This window comes from Bos javanicus, chromosome X, assembly GCF_032452875.1.
Source record: "Bos javanicus breed banteng chromosome X, ARS-OSU_banteng_1.0, whole genome shotgun sequence".
NCBI lineage: Eukaryota > Metazoa > Chordata > Mammalia > Artiodactyla > Bovidae > Bos > Bos javanicus.
In genome coordinates, this window is record NC_083897.1 from 57,518,468 (window position 1) to 57,542,183 (window position 23,716).

The 23,716-nt window shown below is 35.2% G+C and overlaps 1 protein-coding gene across 4 annotated transcripts in view; it reads right to left on the reverse strand.

Moving 5' to 3' along the window:
- The window catches only part of RBM41 (RNA binding motif protein 41), a 75,552-nt gene that overhangs the window by 18,485 nt on the left and 33,351 nt on the right, over positions 1–23,716 (reverse strand). For all 4 annotated transcript variants that reach the window (XM_061409360.1, XM_061409361.1, XM_061409359.1 and 1 more), the window contains one exon: positions 16,068–16,471. In XM_061409360.1, the coding sequence (XP_061265344.1) occupies positions 16,068–16,471 (404 nt within the window). The remainder of the gene's footprint in view (positions 1–16,067; positions 16,472–23,716) is intronic.

Consider the following 23,716-nt stretch of genomic DNA (forward strand, 5'->3'; position numbering starts at 1 on the left):
ATCAAGAGCACAGTGAACAAAAGCAAACACAGACAAGTGTCATTAACTCAAACCCATATTCGTAGCAAAGAAAACAATCAGTAAAGTTAAAAGGTGACCTACAAAATGGGAGAAAGTATTTTCAAATCATATATCTAATAAAGGGTTAACATCTAATCCGTGTCTCTTCTGCATTTGCAGGCAGGTTCTTTACCAATAGCACCACGTGGGAAGCCCAAAATATATAAGGGACTCCTGAAACTCAAAAGCAAAAAAAAGAAGATGTGCTGGTGAGGATGTGGAGAAATTTTATCCCTTATGCACTGTTGGTGGGAATGTTCAAGCTGTTACAACCACAATGGAAAACAGTTGGAAGATCATTAAAAAATGTAAACTAGAACTCATATAATCCAGCAATCCCACTTTTGGCTATATATCTAAAAGGACTGGAAGAAAAATCTGCATTCCCATATTCACCGTAGCATTGTTCACAAAAGCAAAGACATGGGAACAATCTAAATGTCCATTGAGAGATGAAGGGATAAAGGAAATACGGTGTATAAATACAAAAGGATATTATCTAGCCTTAAAAATGAAAAAATCTTGTCATTTGCTGCAACGTAGGTGAACTTGGAAGACCTGCTAAGTGAAATCAACCAGAAACAGAAGAAAAAACACTACATGATCCTACTTATATCAGGAATCGAAAGTAGTGAAACTCATAGAAGCAGAGAGGAGAATCATGCTTATCAGGGGCTAGGAAGAGGGGTAACTGAGGAAGTGTTCATCAAAGGGTATATAGTTTTACATATGCAACATGAATAAATCCTATAGATCTATCATATAGCATAGCATAGATAGTTAACAATACTGTATTTGATAATTAAAATTTTGTTAAAAGGATAGATCTTATGTTAAATGTTCTTATCAAAAGAAAAACTGGAGGGAGGAAATTTCTGGAGGTGACGGTCAAGTTTAGGGCATTGTATTGGTGATTGTGTATATGTACCTTCAAACCCAACAAAATGCATACATTAAATATGCACAGCTTTTTTATAATGTCAAACATACTTCAATTAAAAAGAAAAAACTTAACCAAGGAAGTGAAGGACTTATATACTGAAAACCACAACACACTGCTCGAAGAGATTAAAGACAACACAAATAAATGAAAAAATGTCTCATGTTCATGGACTGGAAGAATAAATTGTTGAATATACATACTATACAAATTAGTTTACAGATTTAATGTAATTCCTATAAAAATCCCAATGACATTTTTTGTAGAAATACAAAAACAACCCTAAGATTCATAAGGAATGAGATGGAAACCCTAAATAGCCAAGCAATCTTGAGAAAAAAGAACAAAACTGGGGAGGCCTCACATTTCTTAATTTCAAAATATGTTACAAATCTACAGTGATCAAAACAGTATGATACTGGCATAAAGATAGACATGTAGACTAATAGAAGAGAATATAAAGCCCAGAAATAAATTCACACGTATACAGTCAACTGATTAATGGCAGGGGGGTGGGGCAAGAATACACAATGGGGAAAGGATAGTCCCTTTGACCAATAGTGTTGGGAAAAGTTGATATCCACATGCAAAAGTATAAAACTGGCCTCATTTATATCATCACAAAAATCAGCTCAAATTAGATTAAAGATTTAAACATAAGGCCTGAAACTCTAAAACTTCTAGAAGATCGCATAGGGGGAAAACCTCATGATCCTGGCCTTGGCAATGATTTCTTAGATATTACAGCAGAAGCACAGGTAACAAAAGCAAAGGTAAAGTGGGATTATATCACTAAAACACTTCTGCACAGCAAAGGAAAACAATCTAAAGTGAAAAGGCAACCTACAGAATGGGAGAAAATATTTGGAAACCATATATCTGATTAGAGGTTAGTATCGAAAATATATAATTAACTACAAAAACTCCATAGCAAAAAGACAAATAAACTGAAAAAATGGGGACATGACATAAATAGGCATTTCTTCAAAGAACACACACATAAAATAAGTGTTGATGAGGATGTAGAGAAATTGAATCTTTGTGCACTTTTGGTAGGAATGGAAAATGGTGCAGCTGCTATACAGAACAGTATGGAGGTTCCTCAAAGAATTAAAAATAGAACTACCATATGATTTAAGAATCCCACTTCCAGTTATTTATCCACAATAATTACAATCAGAATTTTGAAAATCTGAACTCACGTGTTTATTGCAGCACTGTTCACAATAGCCAAGAGGTGGAAGCAACCTAAATGTCCATCACAGATGAATGAATTAAAACAACAACATCAAATGTGGCATATACATACAATGGAATATGATTTGGCTAGAAAAAAGGAAGGAAATCTTGTAATATGCTATGACGTAGATGAGCTTTGAGGGCACTATGCTGAAATAAGCCAGTCACAGAAGAAAAAGTACTGCATAATTTTACTTTATATGGTATCTATTGTAGTTAAACTCACTGAAACAGAAAATAGAATAGTAGTTGCCAGAACTTGAGAGGATGAGGAAATGGCGAGTTGCTGTTCAGTGGGTATAAAGTTTAGTCATGCAAGATGAAAAAGTTCTAGAGATATGCTGTAAAAAACATTATGCCTATAGTTTACATACTATAATATACACTTGAAATACTGTTAAAGGTAGATCTCAGGTGACATGTATTTTACTACACTGGAGGAGAAAGAGACGCATAAGTTACTTATTTTATAACTTAAAAAAACTTGAGAAAAAATTCAGATAGGAGCAGCAAAAGCAAAGAGCTAGAAAACAGAACCAGCTTAAATGACTTATCCACTGAAACGTATGAGTAAATATGTTGAACACTGCAATAAGCAGAAGACTATGCCTCAAACCCTTTACAAGCTGGATATTCACATATTTAGCATTTAACTATACTCTTAAAGGCAAGGGCACAGAATAACTGACTTGTGGTTCACTTAAGTAATTTCAGGTGATCTAGTTTTGGCTCTGAAATACTCATTATAAAAGCATCATTAAATTAAATAACCATAGAAAGGAAGAGGTATGTGAAACATTGCAAGTTTCTCACCAAGTAGGAAAGATCCATACTAAAATTATTGCCTTTGACATGAACATTTTTAAAAAATCAAGAGGACATCTGGTCAAGATGGCTTGGTCACTTCTTGCATAGATGCATCTTCTCTGCTCCAAAAATATACATATAAGCATGCATATATACATACAATATACATGGTTATGTATGTATGTATATATCTACAACATACATACATATTCATATATACAAAGATACACACAAAGACAAAACTAGGCTCAAAAACAAGATAAATATTTCTGTGAAAGGGAAAAACAGAAACTTCAAGTGATAATAGAGGATGAAACTCTTCCTGGTATTCCTCTGCAATTATTGTTTTATATTTTTTTAACTTTATATAAATGGTGTTATACTGCATGCATTCTTCTGCATCTACCTGTTTAAATTTTTAAAAAATAGACTTTATTTTTAAAAGTTTTAGACTTATAGAAAAATTGAGGGGATAGTACAAAGAATTCCCATACACCCCACACCCAGTTTCTCTTATAATTAACATCTTACATTATTACAGTACATTTCTTAAAATAAATAAATCAATATTAGTGTATTATTATTAACTAAAGTCCTGTTTGGGACTCTCTGTGCTTCCTGGATTTGACTATTTCCTTTCTCATATTAGGGAGTTTTTGACTATAATCTCTCCAAATATTTTATCAGACTCTTTCTCTTTCTTCTTCTGGGACCTCTATAATTCAAATGTTGCTGCATTTAATGTTGTCCCAGACTTCTCTGAGACTGTCTTCAATTCTTTTCATTCTTTTTTCTTTATTCTGTTCCTTGGCAATTATTTCTACCATTCTATCTTCCAGCTCACTTATTTGATCTTCCTCTATCTGCTATTGATTCCTTCTAGTGTATTTTTAATTTCAGTTATTGTATTGTTTATCATTGTTTGTTCTTTAATTCTTCTAGGTCCTTGTTAAATATTTCTTGTACTTTCTCCATTCTATTTCCAATATTTTGGATCACCTTTACTATCATTATTCTAAATTCTTTTTCAGGTAGATTGCCTATTTACTCTTCATTTATTTGGTCTTGTGGGTTTTTACCTTGCTCCTTTGTCTGCAACATATTTCTCTGTCTCCTCATTTTGTTTAACTTACTGTGTTTGGGGTCTCCTTTCCACAGGCTGCAGGGTCATAGTTCCTCTTGCTTCTGGTGTCTGCCCCAACTGGGTGAGGTTGGTCCAGTGGTTTGGGTAGGCTTTCTGGTGGTGGTAGGGAACTGGTGCCTTTGTTCTGGTGGGTGAAGGTTGGATCTTGTCCCTCTGGTGGGCAGGGCCATGTCAGGTGGTGTGCTTTAGGGTGTCTATGAGCTTAGTATGACTTTAGGCAGCCTGTCTGATAATGGGTTCCTATCCTGCTAGTTGTTTGACGCTGAACATCACTCATTATTAGAGACATGCAAATCAAAACTACAGTGATATATCACCTCACACTGATCAGAATGATCATCAAAAAAATCTACAAACAATAAATGCTGGAGAGGGTGTGGAGAAAAGGGAACCCTCTTGCACTGTTGGTAGGAATGTAAATTGATACAAACACTACGGAGAACAGTATGGAGGTTCCCTAAACAACAGAAAACAGAACTACCATATGATCCAGGAATCCCACTACTGGGCATATACCCTGAGAAAACTATAATGCAAAAAGACACATGTACCCTCAATGTTCACTGCAGCACTATTTACAATAGCCAGGACATGAAGGCAACCTAAATGCCCATTGACAGATAAATGGATAGAAATGTGGTACTTAGCGATAAAAAGGAATGAAACTGGGTCATTTGTAGTGATGTGGATGGACCTAGAGGCTGTGATATAGAGTAAGTCAGAAAGAGAAAAACAAATACTGTATATTAATGTATATGTATGGAATCTAGAAAGATGGTACAGATGAGCTTATTTGCAGGGCAGGAATAGAGATACAGATGTAGAGAATGGACATGTGGACACAGCAGAGGAAAGGGAAGGTAAGATGAATTGGGAGAGTTGGATTGACATATATACACTGCTGCTGCTGCTGCTGCTGTTAAGTCGCCTCAGTCGTGCCCGACTCTGTGCGACCCCATAGACGGCAGTCCACCAGGCTCCCCCTTCCCTGGGATTCTCCAGGCAAGAACACTGGAGTTGGTTGCCCTTTCCTTCTCCAATGTATCAAAGTGAAAAGTGAAAGTGAAGTAGCTCAGTCGTGTCCGACTCTTAGTGACCTCATGGACTGTAGCCCTCCAGGCTCCTCCAGCCATGGGATTTTCCAGGCAAGAGTACTGGAGTGGGTTGCCATTATATACACTACCAGATAGCTAGTGGGAAGCTGCTGTATAACACAGGAAGCTCAGCCAGTGTTCTGTGATGACCTAGAAGGGTGGGATGGGGTTTGGGGTAGGAGGGAAGCTCAACAGGAATAGGATATATATGTACTTACAGATGATTCATGTTGTATAGCAGAAACCAACACAACATTGTAAAGCAATTATACTCCAAAAAAAAAAACAAAAACAAAACCCAAAAAACACAAAACAATAAAGTCCATTTAGATTTAGATTTCCTTAGTTTTCCTCTAACATCCTTTTTGTGTTCCAGGACTCCATCCAGGATATCATAGTACATTTAGTTTTCCTATGTCTTTAGCCTCCTCTTTGCTATGGCAGTTTCTCAAACTTTTCTTGTTTTTAATGATCTTGGCATTTTTGAGGAGTACTGGTCAGATATTTTACAGGATGTTCTACTACTAGAATTTTTCTGCTGTTTTCTCATGGTTATATTGTGGTTATGGATTACTAGAAGGAAGATTATAGAGAAAAAGAAGCAACTCGGATCACATTATATCAAGCATACATACTATCAACATGATTTATGACTGACCTTTGCTTTGATTGCCTGACTGAGGCAATGTTTGTTAGGTTTCTACACTGTAACATGATTTTTTTTTCCTGTATTTCCATACTGCACTCTTTGGAAAGAAGTCACTAAGAGTAGCTCAAAATTAAGTGGTTGGGAGTTATGCTTCCTTTCCTTGAGGCAGAGAATCTGCTAGTACATAAACTATTTTTTAATTAATTAGTTTTAATTGGAGGGTAATTACAATTTTGTGGTGGTTTTTGACATACATTGACATGAATCAGCCACTGGTGTACATGTGTCCATCCATCCCGAGCCCTCCTCCTCCCTCCTACCTCCCTCCCCATCCCATCCCTCTGGGTTGTCCCAGTGCATCGGCTTTGAATGCCCTGCTTCATGCATCAAACTTGGACTGGTGATCCAACTTGGTGATCAAACTTGGATCTGATTCACATATGGTAATATACATGTTTCAATGCTAGTCTCTCAAATCATCTCACCCTCGCCTTCTCCCATAGAGTCCAAAAGTCTGTTCTTTATATCTCTGTCTCTTTTGCTCTCTTGCGCATAGGGTTATTGTTACCATCTTTCTAAATTCTATATATGTTAATATACTGTATTGGTGCTTTTCCTTCACTTTGTATAATAGGCTCCAGTTTCATCTACATTATTAGAACTGAGTAAAATGCATTCTTTTTAATAGCTCAGTAATATTCCATTGCGTATATATACCACAACTTTCTTATTCATTCATCTGCCAATGGACATCTAGGTTGCTTCCAATTCTTCTTCATGTGATATTTGTCTCCTCTCCCTCATTTATTGATTCACTCAATGATTTTATTATCAGTATTGACTCACAGATATTCTATACTTTGGGTTATAATCCAGTATTAATTTACTCAGTTTGTTGTACAAATTGTTCTATCTTTAGTTATTGGAAACTCTCAGTTGGCTCCTGTGTGCCTTTGACATATCCCCAACAATATTTTTACATTATTTTGAGCACCTGCTTACTTTCTTGCACTACAAGATGTTCAGCATCTTTTCTCCCATTCCTTCATTGAGGTTGTGTTATATATTTGTAATAGTTAAATTCTCGTCACAGTCTGCATTCTTTCCAGGGGTTACTCAATCTCCTAAATGATTTTTTAAAAAATATTTATATTAAGGGTCCTTCTTTATGCTGTACAGTTTCATGGACTTTGACAAATGCATTCCTCACATCCACTATTATACTATCATACAGAAAACTTATACTGCCCTAAAAATCCTCTGTGTTCACCCATTCCTCTCTTCTCCACTCCTCCTGAAGTCCTGACAACCATTGTTTACTGTTCCTACAGTCTTGTGTTTTTCAGAATGTCATATAATTGAAATCATACAATATGTAGTCTTTTCAAACTGGCTTCCTTCACTTATTAATAAGCATTTATAGTCCCTCTGTCTTTTTGTGACTTGGCAGATTATTTCTTTTTATTGCTGAATTATATCCCATTGTATAGATGTAGCACAGATGAATGTATCCACTCATCTACTTAAGGACACCTTGATTGCTTCCAGTTTCTGGTAATTATGAATAAAACTGCTGTTAACAGTCACATGCTGGTTTTTGTATGAAAGTTTTTAAATCAATTGAGTAAATAACTAGGAACTTCATTACTGGATTGTATGGCAAAGCATGTTTAACTTGGTAAGATACTGCCAAACTATCTTCCAAAGAGGTTGTGCCATTTTGCATAAGAGCAATGGATAAAAGTTCCTGTTGTTTAGCATCCTCAATAGTATTTGGTATTGTCAATTTTAGCCATTCTGCATCTTATTATTATTCTATTTTGCAATTTCCAGGTGACAAATGATGATGAGCTCCTTTTCATATGCCTATTTGACACGTATATAACTTCTCTGGTGAGGTATCTGTTCCTTTGCTCATTTATAAATTGGGTAGTTTGTTTTACTACTGGTGAGTGTTAGTTCTTTGTTGTATTTTGGATATAAATAATTTATGAGACATGTGTTTTGAAATATTTTCTTCCAGTCTGTGGCTTGTCTTTTGATTCTCTTAAAACCATCTTTCATATAGCAAAGTTTATAATTTTAATAAAGTAGGATTTATCAATTTTTTTGTTTCATAAATCATCCTTTTGGTGTTATACCTATAAATACATCACCAAACACAATGTCACTTAAATTTTCTGTTTTCTTCTAGAAGATTCATAATATTATGTTTTACATTTAAATCTATAATCTAGTCTGAGTTAATTTTTTGAAGAATGTAAAATCTGTGTCGATTCTTTTTTTGCATGTGGATATCCAGTTGTTCTAACAAAATTTGTTGAAAGAATTATCCTTTCTCCATTGAGTTGCCTTTGCTCCCTTATCAAAGATCAGTTCACTATATTTGTGAAAGTTTATTTCTGGAGTCTTTATTTTACTCAATTTCTTTTGTTTTCAACCAGCATCAAATTACTTGATTGTAGTTAGTCTTAAAGTTAGGTAACATCAGTCTTTCAACTTTGTCTTCTTCAGTATTGTGTTGAGCATTCTGGATATTTTCTCTTCCCATATAAACTTAGAATTAGTGTGTCTATATCCACATAATAGCTTGCTGGGGATTTTTTTTGGGACTGTGTCTTCCCATCTATGAACAGAGGATATCTCTGCATTTATTTATGTCTTTAATTTTTCACCAGGGTTTTATATTTTTCTGCATATAGATCCTACACATATTTTGTTAGATTTGTACCTTAGTATTTCACTATTTTGTGGTGGTATTATAAAGGGTGTTGTGCTTTTTATTTCAATTTTAATGGTTCATTTCTTGGTATACAGGAAAGCAATTGATTTTTCAAATACAAATCTTATATCCTCCAACTTTCACATACTCCTTAGTTCCAGTAATTGTTTCATGTTCTTGTTGATAGATTGGAATTTTCTACAAAGACATACATGTCACCTGTTAACAAAGATAGTTTTATTTTTTCCTTCCCAATCTGTGTGCTTTTTAATTTCCTTTCCTTCTCTTTTTGCACTAGCTAGAATTTCCAATACAGAGATGAAAAGAAATTGAAAGAGGGGACATACTTGTATTGTTTCTGATCAAAGGGGAAAACACCTAGGCTTTCACCATTAAGTATGATGTTAGCTGCGGGGTTTTGTTGATATACTTTACCAAGTTGAAAATGTTCCCCTCTATTCCTAGTTTGCTGAGAGTTTGTGTCATTAATGGGTGTTTGTATTTTGTCAAATGCCTTTTCTACATCAACTGAAATAATATTTTTCTTCTTTAGTCTGTTGGTGTGGTGGATTACATTAATTGGTTTCCAAAAGTTGAATCAGTCTTGGATATCTGGAAGAAATCCCATTTAATAGTGATATATAATTCTTCCGATACATTGTAGGATTTGATTTCCTAATATTTCACTTTTTAATCAAAATATTTTGATTTTCCTAATAGAACAGTCCCCCTTTATCCAGTTTCAATTTTTGTGGTTTCAGTTACAAAGGTCAACTGTGGTCTGAAAATATTAAATGGAAAATTCCAGAAATAAACAATACATAAGTTTTAAACTGTACACTATTCTGAGTAGTACGATGAAATCTTGTACCATCCCACTCTATCCTGCTCTGTCCCACCCAGGACATGAATCATGCCTTTGTTCAGCATATCCACCCTGTATGCCCCATTAAATAGTCATCTTGGTTATCAGATCAACCATCACAGTATTGCAGTGCTTATGTTTAACAAGTTAAACATAAGTTAATAATGGCCACGAAGCTCAAGATTAGTGATGCTGCCAATTTGGATATTCCATAAATTAAAATTTTTCATAGGTAGGTATTGTTGCTCAGTCGCTCAGTCAAGTCTGACTTGTCATGACCTCATGGACTGCAGCACGCCAGGCTTCCCTGTCCTTCACCATCTCTGGGAGTTTGCTCAAACTCATGTCCATTGAGTCAATGATGCCATCCAACCATCTATCTCATTTTCTGTTGCCCCCTTCTCCTCATGCCCTCAATCTTTCCCAGCTTCTGAGTCTTTTCCAGTGTGTCAGTTCTTCACATTAAATGGCCAAAGTATTAGAGCTTCAGCATCAGTCCTTCCAATGAATATTTAGGGTTGATTTCCTTTAGGATTGACTGGTTTGATCTCCTTGCAGTCCAAGGGACTCTCAAGAGTTTTCTCTAGCACCACATTTTGAAAGCATCAATTCTTCGGTACTCAGCCATCTTTATGGTCCAACTCTCACATCCATATATAAGAAAAAAACAAAAACAAAACTAAGTTTCAGTACAATCTGTGGTTTCAAGCATCCACTGGGGGTCTTGGAATGTATCTCCCAAAGATAATAGGGGACTACTCTATTTAGGACTTTTGCATCTATGCTCAAGAGAGATATTGGTTCATGGTCCTTCGTTACTGTAATATCTTTATCTGATTTTGGTATTAACCTAAGGCTGGTTTCAAAGTCAGTAAGAAAGTATTTCTTTTGCTTCTATTTTCTGGAAAAGACTGTAGCGAATGGATAGTTTCTGCTCTCTTTTAGTGTATCAATTATATCTTTTTATAACTGTTAGTAAAATACCTTAGAGTTTGTAATATAGCTTTAAAACTAAGTCCACTATCACATAATATGATACCACTTGACAGATAGTAGAGATATCCTGTAACAGTTATACACACCAAATAAAATTCCTTCTTTCCATACTTCATTCTATCTTTCCTGCCATCCATTACACTTATTCATATCCTCTAATTACTATCATGTTGCTATTACTACTTGGAACAGTTATCTTTCAGATCATTTAAAAATAGGAAATTAAAAATTCTATTTCACCTTCATGTATCCTTTCACCTACACTCTTCCTTTCTTTATAGAGATCTTATTTTCTGACATATATAATTTTTCCTTCTTTCTGGAGAACTTTTAAACAGAAATATTTCTTCTAAGGCAGGTCTCCTGGTGATAAGTTCCCTCAGTTTTTCTTTGATAGTCTTTATTTTTCCTCCACTTTTGAATGACTGTTTTTCCTGGATACTGAATTATAGGTAGGTATTTTTCCCTTTCATCACTTTAAATATTTTACTCCAATCTCTTCTTGCTTGCATGATTTCTGAGGAGAAATCCAATGTAATTATTATCTTTATTTCTCTATTGGTAAAAGAGTTTTTCTCTGGTGGTTTCCAAGATTTTCTCTTGGTCTTCAGTTTTCTGTGTTTGAACATAATATGCTTAGGTGTTTTTTTGGGGGGGGCTATTTATCCTACTTTGTGTTCTTTGCTTGGATCCTGGATCTGTAATACAGTGTCTGTCATTAATTTTAGAAAATTCTCAGTCATTCTTACTTCAAATATTTCTTTTTTTCCCCTTCTGCTCATTTCTTCTTCCACTATTCCAATAATATGCATGATACACCTTTTGAAATTGTCCTTGGATATTCTGTTACATTTTTAAAGTCTCTTTTTTTTCAATCTTTGCATTTCAGTTTGGAAGGTTCCTATTGACATGTCTTCAAGCTACTAACCGGAGAAGGCAATGGCACCCCGCTCCAGTACTCTTGCCTGGAAAAATCCCATGGATGGAGGAGCCTGGAAAGCTGTGGTCCATGGGGTCGCTGAGGGTCAGACACGACTGAGCGACTTCACTTTCACGCATTGGAGAAGGAAATGGCAACCCACTCCAATTGTTCTTGCCTGGAGAATCCCAGGGATGGGGGAGCCTGGTGGGCTGCCGTCTATGGGGTCACACAGAGTCGGACACGACTGAAGTGACTTAGCAGCAGCAGCAAGCTACTAATTCAATCTTTCCTTGTCTGTATCCAGTCTGCTGATAAGCCCATCAAAGGCATTGTTTTTGTTTTTGTTGTTTTTTTTTTTTGGCTATGCCACATGGTTTACAGAATCTCAGTTCCCTGACCAGGGATTGAACCTGACAATGAAAGCGCAGAACCCTAACCACTAGGCCACAGGGAACTCCCAAAGGCATCATTTCTGTTACACTGTTTTTGATTTCTTACATCTCTTTCTAGAGTTTCTATCTGTCTGCTTATATTAGCCATTTGTTCTTGCATGTTGAAAACTATTTCTAGCAGACTCATTAGCACATTAGCTATAGCTATTTTTAAAAAAACCTGTGTCATATCTGAGCTTGGTTCTGATGTTGGTTTTGTCTCTTGAGTCTGTGGTTTATCTTTTGGTAAGCCATATCATTTCTTTTTTGTTGAAAGGAAAAAATCATTTATTTTTTGTTACATTATATGTAACAGGGTAGAAACTGAGATAAACAGGCCCTTCATGTGAGGTTTGATGTTAATCTGGCTAGAAGTTGGGCTATGTTTAATGTTTGCTTTAGCTGTAGGTGTAAGAAGTTTTTCAGTTTCCTCTAATATCCTTGTTTTTGTCTCCCTTGTTTTCTTTGTTTCCCTAAAAACATTTTAGAGTTTGAGCCTTGCAGGTTCTTCAGCTATAATTCATAGTTATCATACTGAAGACCTGTTGATGTGGTAGTAAGGTGCAGGGTATGGGAAAACATTCTGCATCTTATAATTAAGTCTCAGGCATTTACTGTGCCCATGTATCCAGCCTGTAACCTTCACAAGTATTTCACAGCTTTTATTCTCTTTCTCGTAGATGACACAGTAAGACTAGAGGGGCCTGGAGTTCAGTTATTTCCCTTCTCCCACACTAGAGAAGGCTTTGGTTAAGTTGTTTTACTTTCTAGATAGCTCTTTGTTAGGTAGACGCTCTGGATGTATTTCAAGTTGATTCCTTTTCCTATCAACATGCCAGAAACAGAAGACTTATTCTTGGCTCTTTACATTGAGAACCCAGTGGGGTTCCTGGAGGTAAAAGTCGTGAAAATGTGGGGGCCCCCTTAGACTGTGGCCTCCAGAAGTTTATTACTCAAACACTAATCTATACTCTGTTTCCTGCAATTTGTCAAAGTTACCACTTAAGTGTTTCTACCAATTTATGGCTCAGTGCTTTCTGCTTCTGATAAGCAGATCTGGGAAGTGATTCTTTGTAATTGCCTGTCTCTCCAGATTTCATGGTTGCAGTTTGCTCTCTGACTTCAAATCTTTGATGAATCCAAGAAAAGTCATTGATTTTTTAGTCTGTTCAGCTGTTCTTCCTGTTGTAAGACAGTAGTGATGATTTCTAAGCAGTTTACATGTTGGCACTGAAACCCAAAGTCTCAAACAAAACATTTTTCATTCAACATTGTTTCATCCATGTTGATACCTGTAGTTGTGTTTCATTCATTTTTTTCTTCCATATCATATTCTATTTTATGAATTCACCATGCTTTATTCATTCTCTTGCTTATGAACATGAGCATCCTTATAACATCTCCTAATGTGCATGTGTAAAAGTTTCCCTAGGATAGATACCAAGAAGTGGGATTACTGACCTACAGTGTTGGGCATCTTTCATTTTACTGAGTATTGCCACAATGTTCTTGAAAGTGGTTATACTCATTTATATTCACCCAGCAGTATATTAAAGAATTCTTACTATTCCATACATTCACCAGTACTTGGCATTGTCAGGCCTTTAAATGTATGCCAAATGTAAAAAAGGTATCAAATGATATTAAATAGTACCTCATTGTAGTTTTATTTTGCATTTCTTTGATTACTAATGAGACTATATATGTTAACTGGTCATTTGTGTTTTCTCCCCTATGAACTGCCTGTTCATATCTTCTGGCCATTTTTATTGGATTGCTTGTCTCTTTCTTATTGATTTATAGAGAAAGATTTCCTTCAAATATCTCAAAAAGCACAAACCATCAAAAAAATACTGATGATTTAATTATGTCAAAATGAAAGACTTCTGCTTAACAAAAGACATCAGAAACAATGTTAAAAATACAAGCTACTCACCTGGTGCAGCAAAGGTTTGTATCTAGAATTCTAAAATAAAATCTATAGATAATACTAAAACCTAAACAATCAAAATCTATAAATACTATTAAAAACTAAATAAATAATGGGAAAGAAACAGAACAGGCAATTCACAGACGGTTCCTGAAAGGCTAATGAATGTATGAATACATGCATAACTTCATTGGAAATCAGGAACATTGAAATTAAAACCATGAGATACCTTTCGAATATATTAGACTGGCCAAAATAAAAAGTCAAATATTTTAAAGTCTTAGCAAAGATGTGAAAGAGATTTCTTAAACTCTGCTCATGGAGGTGAAAATATATGTATCTTATATTACCATGATTCCACTCTTAGATATATAACCTAGAACAGTGATTCTTAAAACGTCACTCAGACCAGCATCATCATCAGTATCTCTGGGAACATGGAAATGCAAATTCTCAGGTCCTACTCCAGATGTACAGAACAAAAAATTCTAGGGGCAGAACCCAGCAATCTGTGTTTTAACAAGCCTTCCAGAGGATTCTGGTACATGCTAACGTTTGAGAATCACTGCAACAGAGCAATGTTTTTCTGGCCCTTTTGACTGAGATATATAGGAAGAAATGCATTTTATATTCTGGCCCACACACATATCACACACAAAAGCACAATAAACAAAAGCTTCAAAAAAACAATAATTATCCTTAGTAATCTATGGACTGCACTTTGATATTTTCTATTTCTTTAAAAAATTGCTGCTTGTGACCTACTAATAGTAATCTAAAGTTTGAAAAACTGTCCTAGAGAAACTCCTGTACATGTGCAACAGGAGATGTGTACAATAGTATTTGTTGCAGAACTGTCTATAATGGAAAAAAAAGAAAAGAAAAAATCTTCAGGAGAATGGATAAATGAATTATAGTATCTTTCTACAATGGAATACTACATAGTTCTCACATCTTTAGAAATAAATTTTTTTTTTAGAAATAAATTTAAAAAACATGTATATTGAGTCAAAAAGCAAGTTGTAGAAGGATAGTTTAAAAATAAATAAAATTACATGTTGTTTATGAATATACAGATTTATAGTAAAAGTATAAAACATGCGTGGGAATGATAAATGGCAAACACAGGATGGTGGTTACCACTGGAAAAGAGAAAGGGGAATGGGAGTAGTGAGGGATACATGAAAGTTTCCAGGTGTCTCTGTAAGGCCTTATTTTTAAAAATCAATCAAATATGGAAATTGTTAAGAATTGATAGGGAATTCCCCGGCAATCCAGTGGTTAGGGTTCCGCACTCTCACTGCCAAGGGCCTGGGTTCAATCCTTGTCAGAGAACTAAGATCCCACAAGTCGTGTGGCGCAGCCAAGGGAAAAAAAAAGGCAAGAATTGGTAAAGAGAGTTGGTTAGGTACAAGGTTCTTGCTATATTATTCTCTATAACTTTTCATAATTAATAATTTTCATTATAAAAAATAAAACTCTAGCTACCCTTGAACATCAAGAATATATTAGAAATGTAATCACTCAAAGGAAACTGCTTAATAATCCTTGACAACACCTTTTTAAAAATTTAGGGACAGCCAGAAGCTAACATTATTTTTCTGGTTTTGTTTTTTAAATTGAACACAAGTATATGCTCCAGGGGCTTGTGTTGCTTTTTTTAGTGACATGATAATGAAATTTTCACTTCTGGATGTAACACATACCATGAATATGACATAATGATCTGACCAACCAAATGAGGATTATTTACAACTTTTCTTAGATATTCGCCAATTCCTCAAGGCTTACAGGCCCTGTGCTTTCACTTTGCTGCTAAGCTACCAGCAATTTAAGTCATATGTCATATGAAAGCCAGGTGAAGCATTCTGAAGAGAAAACTCATGTGGTATAGCAAACCCTACTCACAACCAGGCACATGGCTACTAGATATGGTGGGCCTATGAGTTTTTCTTTAGTTTAGGGTTTCTAGTGGGCATGGACTAGAGTCTGATCAAGATTTCTTTAAAATTCTTGTTTTTTAAATAAAATTCTAAGGATAGCTTATGACGTTAGAAAACCACAATGAACATCATAGGAAATAGGCTACTTTTAGAGTCAGAGCTACTTATATAGCAGAGAATTAATAGTAAAGGTCAAAGAAAAACACAGTCACTGTGCCTATGTCATGATTCTTTGGTATAATCAAAGCTAATACAAAAGTATTACTTTAAGTAGAGGTTAATAAAAATGAAAACAACCCATTTTTTTTCTTGGTTTGGCCTATACCTTGTTTGGCTCCCCTGGATTATATGAAGAAAACATAGGAATTTTTCGGATCTCTTCCTCTGACAAACGATTTCTCTGGATCTCATCTTCTGGGACAAATTCTATTGGCTGCGTCAGCTTCTTAGGCCCAGTCCAACACTGCTCAGGTGAATTATCAATAACTTTTGCCACATGGAGACTGGGACCTTTACCCTGTGCTGCCTGTTTTCCCTTGTCCTGGAGTAATGACGGGTTCTCAGCTGTGCCACTATCTCCCACTGATGTAGCTGAGACCAGTGAGTGGGAAGCAAAGGGTTCACCTCTCATTAGTTGGAACTCTTCAAGACGTTTTTTCATTATCATCTCTTGGTAAAAACTTTCCAGCTTGTTCATGGGATCACCTTTGTTCTTCTTTTGGGGTTCATCTGGATCAAGACAAAGAGATACGGAAGTTCTACAAAGCCTACCAAAACAACCTTTGACAAATTAATAAAAATTAAATCTTGAATCTCAGATAATGAAACTCTGCTGGGACAGGTATTTACAACCTGTGAAAAATGACAATGATATATAGCTATGTTATTACAGTGCATCTTGGGCAAGCCCGGGACTATGGTGAGGCAAGTGAGGCACCTGGGGTCCAAAATTTGAGGTGCTCACTCTCAGGGTCATGCAAGTACATGCATCTAATTGATAAAGGCATTTGAAAAAATGTAACTAGTATGGCATTATCACACTTCACAAAATTAATAATAATTCCTTACCATTATCTACTACTGAATTCATATTCAAATGGCCCTGATTTTCTCAAAGATGTCTTTTTACACTTGGTTCAAGATCTAAACCAGCCATTGGCTGTTGTCTTTAAAGCCTCATTAAAACACACACACACACACACACACACACACACACACACACACACACAGCTTCCCTTCTTTCTCAGCCCTCAAACCTTTTTTCCCCCAATCCCACTTATTCATTAGAGAAGCCACATCATTTGTTCAGAACAAATGAATTTAATTGGTTGTTCCTCATGATATTATTTAACTTGTTCCTCAATCCCCTCTATTTCTTACAAACTGGTAGTCAAATCTAGAGCTATGCTACCATGTGGCCACTAGCCACATGAGTCTATTTAAATTGATTTTGTAAATGTTAGTTCCTCTGTTAAACTACGAATATCAAAAAGTTCAAAAAGCACATGTGGCTACTAGATATCATTCTGGGCAGAATAAAGACCATTTACATTATTGTGAAAAGTTGTATTGGATATTGCTGGTCTAGATTTGAGTTCAATATTTTTAGGCAAGAATCCTCCATATATTATATAGATGTGTATTTCCTATTACATCATATCGTTAGGCACATAATGTTCAGTGGTCCCATTTCTAGTGATGTTAAAATTGATCAGTAGATTCAGGTGCTTTTGGTCTGATCCTTCCATTATTAAGTTTTCCCATTTGCTTTTTAACTAAGGGGTTTGCATCCATTGATGACCATTGCTTAAATCCATTAATTTATTCAGAGTTGTAAAGAGGGGCTCCCCTAATTCTATTATTTATTTTGTACTTATTATTTCTATTATTTCTTCTGTATTAATTATTTGGAATCCTATAATGGACTTACCATCATCAACTATTTGGTTTCGCTACATAAGTTCATATAGGAAAAGTAGGACAAATGCTTGATTTGTTTCCCATTATTTTTCAACTATAAGAGTTTAATGAGTTGGTACTTTAAAAGTGTCCAATGGTGACCAATGATTATTTTTAGCATAATTGTGAGACATGTATTTTCATATATTTCATGTGTTTCAATTAAATGTAGTCATTCTTTTTAGTGATCAAGTCATTCCACTTAGGATCAATGCATGTGTGCAAGGTTGCTTCGGATGTGTCCAACTCTTTACAGCCTTATAGAATGTAGCCTGCTAGGCTCCTCTGTCCATGGGGATTCTCCAGGCAAGAATACTGGAGTGGGTTGCCATGCCCTCCTTCAGGGAATCTTCCCCACCCAGGGATTGAACCCATGTCTCCTGAGGATCTTGCATTGCAGGCAGATTCTTTATCACTGAGCTACCGGGGAAGCCCTAGGATCAGTGAAAGTCCCTTAAAATTGGCTCTGTACTGCTTTCTAGCTTTCTGGCATAGCAAGATATCTTAAGTTCATCTTACATATTTCCTGACTCAAAACTGAAATATTTCTCTAAGGATCACTGGCTCCTGTTAATGTGAAATAGTATTTAGAAACAACAATATGTTGCTAAATCTGTTCATAAATGTTGAGTTGTTGTTGCTTCTAGGCCTTTTTCAGAACAAAAGTAGGAAAATTTTTATGAAAAATAAACCATAAATTTATACTGGTATTTCCACTTCAAATTAAGATTACAAGATTATTACTCAAGTCCATGATTTTTGACTTGTATCTCTCTCACATGTGCTTAGGATACTGGCTCCTAATGATATTAACAAAATTATTTATTAGCTTTTTCCTACAATATATAGAATTTTTAAATGTCAATAAATAATACTAACATGATTATCAACAATAAAACTACTGAATACAGTTTTAAAATTCTTTGTAGTTACTTTTGTCCTTTAAATTATATCCCATTAGGAATATGCAAATATTATTTTAAATCATTTTCTCTGTATGGTTATGATACCAACTTTATTCATAGTTAGGCTAATTTGCTTCAGGCTGTTTATAAATTTTAGGGATTTATTTTTCCCTTTTGATTAATTTTTAAAATTATGCAAAACATTTACATGGGTCTAAAATGAAAACGAGGGCTTCCCTCATAGCTCAGTTGGTAAAGAATCTGCCTGCAATGCAGGGGACCCCGGTTTGATTCCTGGGTTGGGAAGAATTGCTGGAGAAGGGATAGGCTACCCACTCTAGTATTCTTGGGCTTGCCTTGTGGCTTAGGTGGTAAAGAATTCACCTGCAATGCGGGAGACCGGGGTTTAGTCCCTAAATTGGGCAGATCCCCTGGAGAAGGGAAAGACTACCCACTCCAATATTCTGGCCTGGAGAATTCCATGGACTGGATAGTCCATGGGGTCACAAAGAGTCAGACATGACTGAGCAACTTTCACTTCACTAAAGTGAAAACTGTATTATACAGTACCTTCAAAGAAGTCTCGCTTTCCATCTCTGTAAACTTCATCCCACTCCTTTCCTTCTCCATAAATAATAATTTTACTAGTTTTGGTTTTATGGTTCCATTGTTTCTTTTTTGAAATATAAGTAAATAGGCACAAACACATAACACATGCACACACACACGTATGTGTGTTTATGTTTTTTTTTAGTTGGTCAGTTATGTCCAACCAACTCTTTTGCGACCCCACAGACTATAGCCCACCAGGCTCCTCTGTCCATGGGATTTCCCAAGTAAGAATACTGGAGTAGGTTGCTATTTCCTTCATATATATATATATATATATATACAAAATTCAGTATATCCCTTTCTCCTATATAAAAGGTAACTTACTATAAACACTGTTCTACAACTTACTTCTTTGCACTTAACAATATAACCTGGCAATAATTCCATGTTAATGTATAGAGCTCTTCCCTTTCCTTCTTATATTTGCAAAGTACTTCACTGTGTGGATGTACAAGAGTTTATTCAACTACTCCCCTAATGATGCACCCTGGTGTTGTTTCCAGTCTTTACTGCTACTGTGAATAATGCCCTGACAAACAGCCTGTGCATACAGGATTTTGTATTTTCTCAGTATATCTTTAAAATTGACTCTAAGAACCGGCACTGCTGAGATAAAGGGTAAATGTATAACAAATTTTTCTCTATGTATTTCTAAATTTCACTCTGTAAGAACTGTATTATTCTGTATTTCCACCAGCAAGGTATAAGAATAGTTATGAAAGGATTTCTTAAGACCTAAAAAGCAGTAACTATTAAGGAATATATTGACAAATTCAACTACATTAAAATTAAAAGCTTCTGTTCATCAAAAATATCCTAAAGAAAAAACTCACAGAATGGGAAAAGATATTTGTTGTTCAAATAATTGATAAAGAAGAGAATCACTAGGAAAATGGGCAAAAGACAGAAAAAGGTGCCTTGCAAAAGAGGAAATACATTTGCTAATAAATACAAGGAAAGTGCTCAGTATCAGAATTCAGGGAAATACTAATTAAGAAGGAAATACCATATTGGCAAAAAATAAAAAAGAATACCAATACCACATGTCAGTGGCAGTTTTACAGATTGCAGATTACACAATCAGTGCAACAGAAAACAGGGGAAATATGGAGAAAAATCAATGAAACCAAAAGCTGGTTCTTTGTAAAGATTAACAAAATGGCAAATTCTTAGCTAGACAAACCAAGAAAATAAGGAAGACAAAAATGACTAAAGTCAAGAATTAAAAGGGAGGCATCATTACTGATCCTATACCAATATAAACAATTAAAAGGGAAAATTATATATAACTTTAGGCCAACAAATGAGAAAGCTTAGATGAGTGAACAAATTCCTAGGAAGATATGAATTACCAAAGCAGTCTTAAGAAGAAAAAGTATAGTTGAAAACCTTATAATAAGAGAGCTTGAATTAGTGGTCAACAAACTGCTCACAAAGAGAAGTCCAGATTCAGATGGTTTCACTGGTGAATTCTACCAAATATTTAAGAAATAATATCAATCCTGTACACTTTCAGAAAATAAAGGAGGAGGTAATATTTTCCGACTTATCTATTATGTCATTATTACACTGAAACCAAAGTTTAAAAAGATACCACAAGCAAAGAAAAATCACAGGCCAATATCTCTCATGAAAATAGACAAAAAATATCCTCAATAAAATATTAGCAAGCCTAATCCAGCAACATATAAAAATGATTATTATGATATACTTGTAAGTGGGTTTATCCCAGGAATGAAAGATTGTTTTAACATATAAAGAGCAGTAATAAAATGTCATATTAATAGACTAAAACTTTAAACCACATACTCACTACAGTAGATGCAGAAAAAGCAGTAAACGAAATCTAACACCCATTCAAGATTTTCAAAAAACTCTCAAATAACTAGGAATAGAAGGGAACCTCTTCAATCTGCATGGGGTAGGCACCAAAGATGTCTGCACCCTGTGATCTCTGAAAATGCTGCATGGTAAAAGGGACTCTGCAGATGTGATTGTCACTGATTATGGAGGTGGGCCCAATGTAATTATAAGGGTCCTTACAAGAAGGAGGAAGAAGGGTCAGAAACAGTAGAAATGTAGGATGGAAGTAGAGGTAAGAGTAATGTGAGGAAGGGGCCATGAACCAAGAAATGCAGGTGGATTCCAGAAGCTGAAAAAGGCTCCCCTAGAGAACCCCAGAAGGAATACAGCCCTGTGAACATCTTGATTTTAGGACTTTTGACCTCTACAACTGTAAGAGAAAAATTCTGTGTTGCTTTAAGCAGTTAAATTTATGGTAATTAGTTACAGCATCCATAAGAAAGTAATACATTTCTAAAGGCATGCGCAAAAAATTTAGAGGTAAGATCATAGTTAATGGTTAAAAACTGAATGTTTTCCCCCTAAGACTGGGAACAAGGCAAGGATGTCTGCTCTCACTATTGCTGAAATAAATTATAGAAAATCAAAATAAAGGAAGATACCTTCCATATTCATGGATTAGAATATTCAATATTATTAAAATGGAAATTTCCCCAAAATTGAATTACAGATTCAGTACATCCTTATAAAAATTCCAGCAGGCCTTTTTTTTTTTTTTTTGTAGAAAAATTGACAAGCTGCTTCTAAATTTACATGGAAATATAAAGGACCTAGAATAACCAAAACAATTTTGAGAAAGAGAAACAAAATTGGAGGAATTATACCATCTGATTTTGAAACTTACCATAAAGGTAAGGAGGTTCAGAGTGTAAGGATAGGCATATATATTGGCATATAGATCAAGGAAACCAAACTGAGTGTCCAGAAATAAACTTATATTTTTGATCAACTGATTTTTCTACAAAAAAATCTTCCCTGGTGGCTCAGTCAGTAAATAATCTGCTTGCACTGCAGGAGACCCAGGTTCAATCCCTGGGTCAGGAAGATATCCTGGAGAAGGAAATAGCAACTCACTCCAGCGTTCTTGTCTGGGAAATCCCATGGACAGAGGAGCCTGGTGGCTATAGTCCACGGGGTTGCAAGAGTTGGACATGACTTAGTGACTACACAACCATCACCATTTTTCTGCAAAAGTGCAGGGACAATTCAATGGGGAAATAATAATCTTTACAATAAACAATGCTGGGACAACTGGATATTCAAACACAAAATATGAACTTCAATCCTTTACTTAACACAGAAAAATGAACTTAAAATAGATAATAAATGTAACTATAAAGGCTAAAACTTAAATATTCTAGAAGAAAACATAGGAGAATCTTTCTGACCTTGAATTCAGCAAAGATTTCTTAGATACGATACCAAAAGCATAAGTCATAAAAGAACAAATTAATAAATTGAACTTCTTTAAAATTTAAAAAATTTGTTCTTCAAAATACATTATTAAGAAAATAAAAAGAAATAGACTGGAAGAAAATATTTGCAAAGCATATATCTTGTAAAAGACTTGCATTCAGAATATACAAAGAACCTTTACCACTTAATACTAAGAAAGCAAACAACCCAATCAAAAACTGGGTAAAAGATTTACAGAAACTATAAAACTCTTAGAGGAAAACTTAGGCAGAAGACTCGATGACACAAATCAAAGCAAGATCCTCGCTGACCCACTTCCTAGAGTAATGGAAGTAAAAACAAAAACAAACAAGTGGGACCTGATTAAATTTAAAAGCTTTGGCACAGCAAAGAAAACTATAAGCAAGATGAAAAGACAACCCTCAGAATGGGATAAAATAATAGCAAATGAAACAACTGACAAAGGATTCATTTCTAAAATATACAAGCAGCTCATACAACTCAATGTCAGAAAAACAAACAACCCACTCAAAAAGGAGGAAAAAGACCTAATCAGACATTTTTCCAAAGAAGACATACAGATGGCTAACACATGAAAAAATGCTCAACATTGCTCATTATTAGAGAAATGCAAATTGAAACTACAATGAGATATCACCTCATACCAGTCAGAATGGCTATTATCAAACAATAAATGCTGGAAAGGGTGTGGAGAAAAGGGAACCCTCTTGCACTGTTGGTGGGAATATAAATTGATACAGCCATTATGGAACACAGTATGGAGTTTCCTTAAAAAACTAGGAATAAAACAACCATATGACCCAGCAATTCCACTCCTAGGCATATACCCTGAAGAAATCAAAATTGAAAAAGACACACGTATCCCATTGTTCACTGCAGCACTATCTACAATAGCTAGAACATGGAAGCAACCTAGATGTCTATCGACAGATGAATGGATAAAAGAAGCTGTGGTACATATACACAATGGAATATTACTCAGCCATAAAAAGGAACACATTTGAGTCAGTTCTAATGAGGTGGATGAACCTTGAGCCCATTATACAAAGTGAAGTAAGTCAGAAAGAGAAAGATAAATATTGTATTCTAACACATATATATGGAATCTAGAAAAATGGTACAGAAGAATTTATTTACAGGGCAGCAATGGAGAAACAGACATAGAGAATAGACTTATGGACATGGGGAGAGGGGAGGA